Source organism: Scomber japonicus, chromosome 20 (genome assembly GCF_027409825.1).
Source record: "Scomber japonicus isolate fScoJap1 chromosome 20, fScoJap1.pri, whole genome shotgun sequence".
Taxonomy (NCBI): Eukaryota; Metazoa; Chordata; class Actinopteri; order Scombriformes; family Scombridae; genus Scomber; species Scomber japonicus.
The window spans coordinates 4,346,569-4,356,568 of record NC_070597.1 but is presented as its reverse complement, the minus strand read 5'-3'; the positions used below and the strand labels follow the sequence as shown (position 1 = coordinate 4,356,568).

General features: G+C 38.2%; 3 protein-coding genes and 2 non-coding genes across 5 annotated transcripts in view; 1 reads left to right on the top strand and 4 right to left on the bottom strand.

Moving 5' to 3' along the window:
• Window positions 1-10,000, top strand: part of LOC128381463 (peroxiredoxin-like 2A) — a 223,662-nt gene that overhangs the window by 93,532 nt on the left and 120,130 nt on the right. The window lies entirely within an intron of this gene.
• Window positions 394-508, bottom strand: LOC128381983 (U5 spliceosomal RNA). Its single transcript, XR_008323637.1, has one exon. It is a non-coding gene; the product is annotated as a U5 spliceosomal RNA (small nuclear RNA).
• Window positions 1,227-1,341, bottom strand: LOC128382000 (U5 spliceosomal RNA). The gene has a single exon (XR_008323653.1). It is a non-coding gene; the product is annotated as a U5 spliceosomal RNA (small nuclear RNA).
• Window positions 2,945-6,691, bottom strand: LOC128381859 (uncharacterized). The gene is made up of 7 exons (XM_053341883.1): window positions 6,619-6,691; window positions 6,139-6,483; window positions 5,704-5,813; window positions 5,441-5,588; window positions 4,429-4,779; window positions 3,581-3,802; window positions 2,945-3,045 (listed from the first exon to the last, which is right to left on the bottom strand). The coding sequence occupies exons 1-7, from the start codon at window positions 6,689-6,691 to the stop codon at window positions 2,945-2,947; spliced, it is 1,350 nt and encodes a 449-aa protein (XP_053197858.1).
• The window catches only part of LOC128381858 (nectin-3-like protein), a 2,765-nt gene continuing 1,761 nt past the window's right edge, over window positions 8,997-10,000 (bottom strand). The window contains exons 5-6 of the mRNA XM_053341882.1: window positions 9,203-9,424; window positions 8,997-9,097 (exon numbers count right to left, since the gene is read on the bottom strand). Of these exons, the coding sequence (XP_053197857.1) occupies window positions 8,997-9,097; window positions 9,203-9,424 (323 nt within the window). The remainder of the gene's footprint in view (window positions 9,098-9,202; window positions 9,425-10,000) is intronic.

The following is a 10,000-nucleotide window of genomic DNA, read 5'->3' as shown; positions in this document are numbered from 1 at the left end:
GTCACAATCTGACTCCCCTCTTATATTAAAAATACTTGAGATCAGAAACTGTATAGAGATCTAGCCCTCGCAACCTCCCTCGGCGTAAGATTTATACGATCTGAAGAGAAACATGAGCGTATTACTTATCTACTTTAACTGTAAGGGGAGTCCCTCACTGACTTACAGCCTTCAGTGACGGTGCTGCAGATAGTCAATTTTTAAATTTTAAACATCTCAAGAAAACATTCACAACTCAGTAGAATTTTATATTAAACATGCATGACGTCAAAATTCAATTAGGTCTTTATTAAAAGTCTGATTTCGATAAGAAACTACATTCATTCATTTAACAGCGTTAAACTAGCACAACATCACCTTCCTGAAGTTATAATTATATTTGACAATAGAGAAAGCCCCACACTAGACAGGGCATCAAAAAATTAATGAAAACTCATATTATTCCTCTCCACGGAAATCTTTAGTAAAAGGCGAAAGATTTATACGATCTGAAGAGAAACATGAGTGTACTGTTCCTTTAGTGCCACTATGGGGGTAGTCATTCACTTACATACACCCTACAGTGACGGTGGCACTTCACACTTTAATCTTTGTGACATCAGCCTGTGCTGGCTGATTTTAGTTGACATGGTGATAGAAACACACTGACATTTGAAAACACTATTTAGTCATTCATAAAAACCCTCAAATAAGTTTATACTCTTTTTTTGAGTCCTTCTGCTTCATTAATCTTCAATATTCTCATATGTAGCACTGCTGCCATCTGCTGGCTACAAAACGAAACAACACACTTAGTCCTGAGTTATTAAATTACACTTTATTTATGTATTTATTAGCTCTTACCCAGGAGAGATGTTCAGGGGTGTTCCTTTTTAAACATGTGAACTCATATACTACTACTAGAATACTTCATTACAAGTGAAAGCATTTACACGCCTAAAATTCAACAACATAATTATTGGAACCAAAATGTACTGAAGTGATTATGCAAAGTGACTTAATATAGAGTGTTATATCTATCATAAACATACATCAGGAATATTAATATTGATTTATTGACAACTACATGTGAACAGATTAGCTTTGCTCACAATCTGTATGAAAAACTGAGAAGAGTGAGTTGTTTTGGTTTGTAGACTAACATTATCAAATATGGAACTTCCATCCTTCAGCATGTTAGTATAAGTAGTTGTTTAGTAGTCTAAATTTCATTTAACAAGAGAGAAAGCTCCGCACTAAGCAGGGCATCAAATAATTACTAAGAACTCGTATTATTCCTTTCCGCGGAAATCTTTAGTAAAAGGCGAAAGATTTATACGATCTGAAGAGAAACGTGAGCGTATTATTACTTTACAGTAACTATAAGGGGAGTCACTCACTGACTTACAGCCTTCAGTGACGGTGCTGCAGATAGTCAATTTTTAACTTTTAAACATCTCAAGAAAACATTCACAACTCAGTAGAATTTTATATTAAACATGAATGACGTCAAAACACAATTAGGTCTTTATTAAAAGTCTGATTCCGATAAGAAACTACATTCATTTATTTACAAGCGTTAAACAAGCACAACCCCACCAGAGTCTGCGCATGCGCAGAAGCACAAATCTGACGCTCTTTTTTTTGCACGCTCCAAATTCAGGGATTCATTTGCGGTCGTCAGGGAGGCTCTAGCATTTCAAATTTTATATAGAAGTCCCGCAGTAAGCAGGCCATGAACACATTAATAAGAACTCTATAACAACTAATAAACAAATGTCCCAAATAACAACGACACTTTAAACTCATTTACGTTTTACACAGTGGCATTTGTGTGTAATCTTCAATGACGCCTCCTTCATCTTACTGATGAAGGCTTTTTCCCCCAGAGGCAACAGCTAACACTTCACCCAATTAAATATTATTGACTTACTTTTTTTTTTTTTTTTACTTATTCCGATTAAAGACATTTGAGATGACATCACCTGCGAACCCACTGATAACTATGACGTCACGTAAAGTTCGATGGTATCCGGGCAACACGTTCGAAAAGTGCAACATTGTATCAGTGAGACCAATGCATCGCTTTCATGTGTTGGTAGTACACCACAAAGGGGGGTGAAAGTGAAATCGACACAGCAAGTATAAAATAAAATAACAAACCAATTTAATAAATAATAAATAAAATGATAATATAAAAATATAAAAATAAACTAATTTAATAAAATAAAATAAAATGATATGAAAATTAAAAAATAAAATAAAATAAAAATGTAAAGAATAATAAATAAAATAACATAAAATAAAACAAAATACCAAACTAATTAAAGTAAAATAAGATAAATAAAACAATTTCTGTGTAACCTAAATAGATCTGCATTATATGAAGCAGCCCCCCCCCCTCCCCCAAGCCAAAGGGGGCCAGTAAAGTAATATTTAATGTGGATATATCATATTACAAGAAAAAAGATAAAAATGATGCACCTGCAATGTAATAATAATAATAAAGAGGGAAAAAACTGAGGCAAATTAAACCAGAATTTATTTTCAAATACAAAAAACCCACAAAATAGTAAAAAACAAAACATTTTATACACAAAGTTAAAAACAAACACAAACAAAGTCACATATACACGTAGTCTGCATTTACTTGAGACTGTCGTCATTGCAGATTGAAACTGACCACAAGTGAAAGTAGATTCTGCCTGTATAACAAAGCTCACAGCTTTAACAGATACTTGCTTCATGTCCAGTTCTGTTACTGAATTACATCTCAAGATGGAGAAAGGCTGTGTGCTAATGTTCTGTAGTCCTGCAGCTACATACTGGACTGGAGGATCAAATCATTCCCTCCGTCCTGCAGGAAGAAAGACAGAGAGTAAGAGCACCAGTATGTTAGCTGTATCAGGAAATATGCAGATTAACCTGAACAACTACAACCAGGTGTAAAATGGATCTGGTGTATTCACCTCTCCCTTCTGATTCGTCTCGTGTACAGACAGACAGCCACGATGATCAGTAACAGAACGATGATGAACACCAACCACCAATGAGTTCGTAAAGAACCTAAGGAGCAAATTCAGAGAAGAGAGAAAGTGTCATTGTGGAGGACAGCAGCCAGAGCTCTGTGGTTAGGACATGGATCAGGTTTAAATAGAAATATTGATCATAAATATAAAGCTACAATATGAAACATTTTGCAATCCTCCCACAGCTGCTCATGCTCCAACTCCACAAGTTGACTCTTATTTAACACGTTTTCTACCTTTAAAAGGCATTTAGTCTGAGACTGAGATAACCAGAATCTGTAAGGCTAACATACTTGAGAAGGAGGCAGATGGTGAAGAATCTTATGTTCATGTGTTTTTTAAGGGCATCAATTTCAGACAAATATAGAGATTCAGATGGACAGAATGGTAATGGATAATTTATCCTTTGGTTAATTATATAAAAGTTCCACTTTTGTTTTTGAGTCACAGGTCAGACTGTGGTCACAGATCCTTCCTTGAAACGTTGCATTCATGAAGGGAAAAGAAAGAAAATCAAGATCTTTCTAGCTTTGATCAATTAACTGTGAAATAAGTCATTATTTTATTATTACCGTTATACTCAGTGGCTTCTGTTGTATTTCCAGCGCTCAGACTCAGAGTTGTGGTTGCACCTGGTGTTGAAGAGTTTGCTGTACTGCTTCTCAAGGTGCTAGACTCCTCTGACCTCAAGTCATATCTGGTCACATCACTGCCCACAGCTGTGGTCCAAGTTACACTGCTGTCAGTAGGAGGAAGCTCAGAGGTCTGTGATGTAACGCTGCTGTCTGCAAGATCTGAGAGAAGCAAAACAGGTTTACACTAAACAGTCTGTCAGAAACAAAATGATGTCATCATTATCAGAAATGTTCTTGACTTTGCCATTCACCCAGCCTTTGGTTAGAAAAGAAATACATGATATGAGACAAACAACCTGGAGCCAGTAAGCAACAGAACTGTGTTTGTTTGTGTTAGCAGCATCCCAGTTAAAGGCATAGTCCAACATTTTGGGAAATACACTTAATCACTTTATTGCCAGCGATTAAGAACATACAGTAGAAGAGTAACTGGAGCCTTAGTTAGCATAGCATGAAGACTGGAAGCAGGAGCAAACAGCTTTATGCTAAATTAAACAGGCTTTTGGCTCAAGCCAAGTATTGTGTGTGTGTGTGTGTGTGTGTGTGTGTGTGTGTGTGTGTGTGTGTGTGTGTGTGTGTGTGTGTGTGTGTGTGTGTGTGTGTGTGTGTATTTTCCTGTAGTTTTAAAGTAGATAAAGCTTTGCTTCCTTTTTTGTCTGAGTAGGGGAGACCAGGGTTGGTTGTTACACTTTAGGGTTAGGGTTGATCAGAAAGTTGCATCTCTGATCACATATTAAATCATATGAGCGCTGCAGAGTCTGGTAGTGTGTGCTTGTCTTCCTTACCTTTGATCTTTAGCTCTGTTTCAACCCTGATGGAGCCGAAAGGAAAAGTTGTAATATCACAAACATAGATGCCACTGTTCTCTCTCTCCACTTTATAAAGCTGTAGATAGGAGCCCATGAAGTTCTTTGCATCATTGTACACAGTCTGGATGCTAACATTAGGCCTAAACCGATGGAGTCCAAAACCTGGTGTGTACAGAGCCAGCTTTTTGATTTCATTTTCTCTTTTACTCCATTCAGTATTGACAATCTTTAGATTGGTGATGTTTCTCACTATACAAGGTAGGCTGACGTTCTGGCCGACTACTGCTTCCACCGTTTCATTATAGAACAGATCAACATCACGGGGCCCTGCCAAGAACATCAGAAAGTGTTAGAGGAAAGCGAGGAGACAAAATCACTGGCACTCAAGCCAAGTATTGTGTGTGTGTGTGTGTGTGTGTGTGTGTATTTTCCTGTAGTTTTAAAGTAGATAAAGCTTTGTTTCCTTTTTTGGTCTCCCCTGAGTAGGGGAGACCAGTGTTGGTTGTTACACTTTTTACTCTCGTGAGAATTTCTGATCACATCATGTGTGACAACCAACCCCAATCGACTTCTTAACAAACTAGCTAGCTGCTACATGGCTTTAGCTTGCTAAATAAAAATGGACTCACATCAAAGCTATTACCTTTGCTTTTTTAATAAGTGTTTGATTTTTAAATGACTAATAACTTACAAGCTTTTAATACAAAAACAACACCATCGTGAAAAATTACTCTGACCTTAGAAATGACAAAATATCTCCTCGCCTCATTGTCTTGTGTGTGTTCCACAACATGACCAGTGCTAAGGGATGTTAGGCTGACTATCTGATATCAACATCATGTCCATTGTTAAATGTAGTGAGCTACATTATGATAACAAAAGTCAAGTATCAGCTCTCTGGTCCAGTGCAGTTTATTAAGTCCTGGAGAAATGCTGAAATGAAGCATGATACAAAGAGAAATAGCTGCAAAGGGATGGAGAGGCTCACCTCTCTTTGGGCTTGCTAGGACTGTGATGTAGAACTTCTTATGCACTGTTTCACTTCCTGTATCGACAGTCAGTGTGTAAAGGCCTGCGTGAGCAGAAGTCACCCACCAGAGCTCCAGAGATTCACTCCGTGACACCAGCTTCTCGTTCTAGGGCAAAACAACACAACGTGGCACTCACATACCTTTCATTTGGAAAAGGTGTTTTTATATTGAAGGTTTTGAAGGAAGCAAATCATCCTGAAATCCAATGAATGGCCTGTACCTTGGTCCACCTGCAATATGCTTTTTGGGACACCTCACAGTGAATGATCACATTTTCTCCAGACTGGACTTCAACAGTGTTATTAGCATCACACATTATTCTGACAGCATCTATTAGACAGAAAAAATAGATTAATTTGAGCTGATAGTACAAGAATGCTGTAAAATGAAAAGAATCAGTGACTAAGGAGGATGAATGATATTAGCATATACTGACAACTTTACTTTCAGATGGGCCAAATAAAGAGATTAAAATATATCCTCACACCAGCAGAGAAGCAGTGCTGTGATGCATTCAGGAGTAACGTTAAAAACAAATGCATTAGACAATAAGAGGTTGTTGTCATTCTGTAGGGTTAGGGTTGATCAGAAAGTTGCATCTCTAATCGCATATTAGAGTTCACATAGTCTGGTAGTGTGTGCTTGTCTTCCTTACCTTTGATCTTTAGCTCTGTTTCAACCCTGACGGAGCCGAAAAGAAAAGTTGTAATATCACAAACATAGATGCCACTGTTCTCTCTCTCCACTTTATAAAGCTGTAGATAGGAGCCCATGAAGTTCTTTGCATAATTGTACACAGTCTGGATGTTAATATTAGGCCTAAACCGATGGAGTCCAAAACCTGGTGTGTACAGAGCCAGCTTTATGATTTCATTTTCTCTCTTACTCCATTCAGTATTGACAATTTTGACACCATTTTTCACTATACAAGGTAGGCTGACGTTCTGGCCGACTACTGCTTCCACCGTTTCATTATAGAACAGCTCAACATCACGGAGCCCTGCCAAGAACATCAGAAAGGGTTAGAGGAAAGCGAGGAGGCAAAATCACTGGCACTTTGAAGCACTCATGACGCAGTAGTCAATACAGATTTAAAACCGATGCAAATCTTTACGTGTATATAATATGAGATTACCTTGTACAATAGAGGCAAGCAGCAGAAGAGAGAAGGCTGTCTTCAGTGCAACTCCAACCATGTTTGAGCTCATTACAAGTTGAATGCAACAAGAGATCTGGCAAAAAAAAGGAACAGTAGACTTTAGACTGAAGCTCTTACCTCCACGTACTTCCTGAATACAACAATTTACTACTGCTATCAAGTGGGGACTTTTCAGTATTCTGACAGTGTTTTATGGAATTATAAAGGTACATTGCTCTGTTTGATAAGGGCTCTCTTCCCAGGGGATGCACAAAATGTATCATCACTCTGATTGCTTCATTCAGTGGTCCAAGAAGCACTGTAAGGCCATATGATATTATTAAATTAAGTTACTTCCCAATGTCCCTGACAGAAAAGTTAAATAGGGACTGTTCTTTCCAATTAAATAAGAATTAAAACTGTGAATTACTGGCCTTAGAGAAAGTGCTATGACCTGCTAATGGTTGCACACTGAGGTCATACCTGACCTACCATACCAAATCTGAAAGTCTCTCTGGCTCCATAGGAAACACCTGGGACCTCCATGTAGCAGCATGTTGCACCAGGACAGTACTTATCAAACCTGTGTGTAGACATTTGTATCTACGTGTTTGTGTGTGAATGTGTGAAGTGTTTGTTTGTGTGTTTGATTTTTACATAGCAGGTGACAAACGTTTTCATAACCTTTTGATATTTCCTGTGAGCACAGTGTTATCTCAAGTTTTAGAGACAATGTAATGTATGCTATAATTAAAATTTCATGGCAGTCTGTGATGGATCAAAGTGCCATCCTTAGAGCCATTGAGTGTTACCTTTGACCCCGTAATGCAACAAAAACATTTGATGATGTAATAAAACTAAAAAAAAATCATGTCAGGTCTTTGCTCTGTGAAGGTTGCCACGGTAACGACGTCATACCACAAACAAACAAATATGAACACAACTCTGTGTGTGTGTGTGTGTGTGTGTGTGTGTGTGTGTGTGTGTGTGTGTGTGTGTGTGTGTGTGTGTGTGTGTGTGTGTGTGTGTGTGTGTGTGTGTGAATGAGTCAGCTAAGGAGCAGGAATGTGGTGTGAGAATCAAGGACAAGTTTTGGGAGTAGAGTATGATAAGGGAGAATGAGGTGATGAGCAAGCTGGGGAAAATAACAGGAGACACTTCTCTACACACACACACACACACACACACACACACACACACACACACACACAGCACAGCTCCAACAACATCTCTGAGTCATGTCATGGGGTGAGAGCATTGTGTTAATGTTCATATTATATATAAAATATGATGTCCAGCAGCAGGTGGCGCTAACTGAACATGAACTAGTGTGATGCACAGAGCAGAAGCAGCAGCAGTGAGGCACGTGAACTGAGCAGCAGGCAGCAGAAACCCACCCTAAAACTGAATTTGAGATTGTGCTTTTTTTAAATTTAGATGTCAAATATCTAATAATGTGACAGTTAGTTTAAATACATATAAATACATAGAAATAACAGATTCATTTTTAGAGTGTATTCTCCTTTAAAAGCCACAGATTCATATTTAGGGTGTATTCTCCTTTAAATGCCACAGATTCATATTTAGGGTGTATTCTCCTTTAAAGGCTGAGCGGACTGGCGCTCCTCAGACAGACAGACATCGGAGGGAGGAGACGCTCGGGCCTCAGCAGCTCTCACCAGCGGGCTTATATCGGACTGATAAACATCACTATTTTAGGAGGCGATGTTCAGGTACCACATTTCACTATATTTTCTTTATAATCAAATAAAATAAAATGATAATTTAAAGAATAATAAATAAAATAACATAAAATAAAATAAAACAAAATACCAAACAAATTTGAATAAAATAAAATGATAAATAAAACAATCTCTGTGTAACCGAAATTATATGAAGCAGTTTCAAGTATTAGAAACTTTGTGGTGAATTATTATACGTCCAATACAAGAAACCCACAACATATTTATTTGTGTAAAGGTAAAAAAAACAAAACATTTTATACACAAAGTTAAAAACAAACACAAACAAAGCCACATATACACGTAGCCTGCATTTACTGGAGACTGTCGTCACTGCAGATTGAAACTGACCACAAGTGAAAGTAGATTCTGCCTGTATAACAAAGCTCACAGCTTTAACAGATACTTGCTTCATGTCCAGTTCTGTTACTGAATTACATCTCAAGATGGAGAAAGGCTGTGTGCTAATGTTCTGTAGTCCTGCAGCTACATACTGGACTGGAGGATCAAATCATTCCCTCCGTCCTGCAGGAAGAAAGACAGAGAGTAAGAGCACCAGTATGTTAGCTGTATCAGGAAATATGCAGATTAACCTGAACAACTACAACCAGGTGTAAAATGGATCTGGTGTATTCACCTCTCCCTTCTGATTCGTCTCGTGTACAGACAGACAGCCACGATGATCAGTAACAGAACGATGATGAACACCAACCACCAATAAGTTTGTGAAGAACCTAAGGAGCAAATTCAGAGAAGAGAATGAAGGGAAAAGGAAGAAAATCAAGATCTTTCCAGCTTTGATCAATTAACTGTGAAATAAGTCATTATTTTATTATTACCGTTATACTGAGTGGCTTCTGTTGTATTTCCAGCGCTCAGACTCAGAGTTGTGGTTGCACCTGGTGTTGAAGAGTTTGCTGTACTGCTTCTCAAGGTGCTAGACTCCTCTGACCTCAAGTCATATCTGGTCACATCACTGCCCACAGCTGTGGTCCAAGTTACACTGCTGTCAGTAGGAGGAAGCTCAGAGGTCTGTGATGTAACGCTGCTGTCTGCAAGATCTGAGAGAAGCAAAACAGGTTTACACTAAACAGTCTGTCAGAAACAAAATGATGTCATCATTATCAGAAATGTTCTTGACATTGCCATTCACCCAGCCTTTGGTTAGAAAAGAAATACATGATATGAGACAAACAACCTGGAGCCAGTAAGCAACAGAACTGTGTTTGTTTGTGTTAGCAGCATCCCAGTTAAAGGCATAGTCCAACATTTTGGGAAATACACTTAATCACTTTATTGCCAGCGATTAAGAACATACAGTAGAAGAGTAACTGGAGCCTTAGTTAGCATAGCATGAAGACTGGAAGCAGGAGCAAACAGCTTTATGGTAAATTAAACAGGCTTTTGGCTCAAGCCAAGTATTGTGTAAGTACGTGTGTGTGTGTGTGTGTGTGTGTGTGTGTGTGTATTTTCCTGTAGTTTTAAAGTAGATAAAGCTTTGCTTCCTTTTTTGTCTGAGTAGGGGAGACCAGGGTTGGTTGTTACACTTTTTACTCTTGTGAGAATTTCTGATCACATCATGTGTGACAACCAACCCCAACCGACTTCTTGACAAACTAGCTAGCTGCTACATGGCT

Coding starts and splice junctions, on each gene's coding strand:
- LOC128381859 (XM_053341883.1), bottom strand. CDS start 6,691: ATGAGCTCAAACATGGTTGGAGTTGCACTGAAGACAGCCTTCTCTCTT. Junction 4,780..5,440: donor CCTAGCAAGCCCAAAGAGAG/GTGAGCCTCTCC, acceptor TGTTCTTGGCAG/GGCCCCGTGATGTTGATCTG. Junction 3,803..4,428: donor AACAGAGCTAAAGATCAAAG/GTAAGGAAGACA, acceptor TGCTTCTCTCAG/ATCTTGCAGACAGCAGCGTT.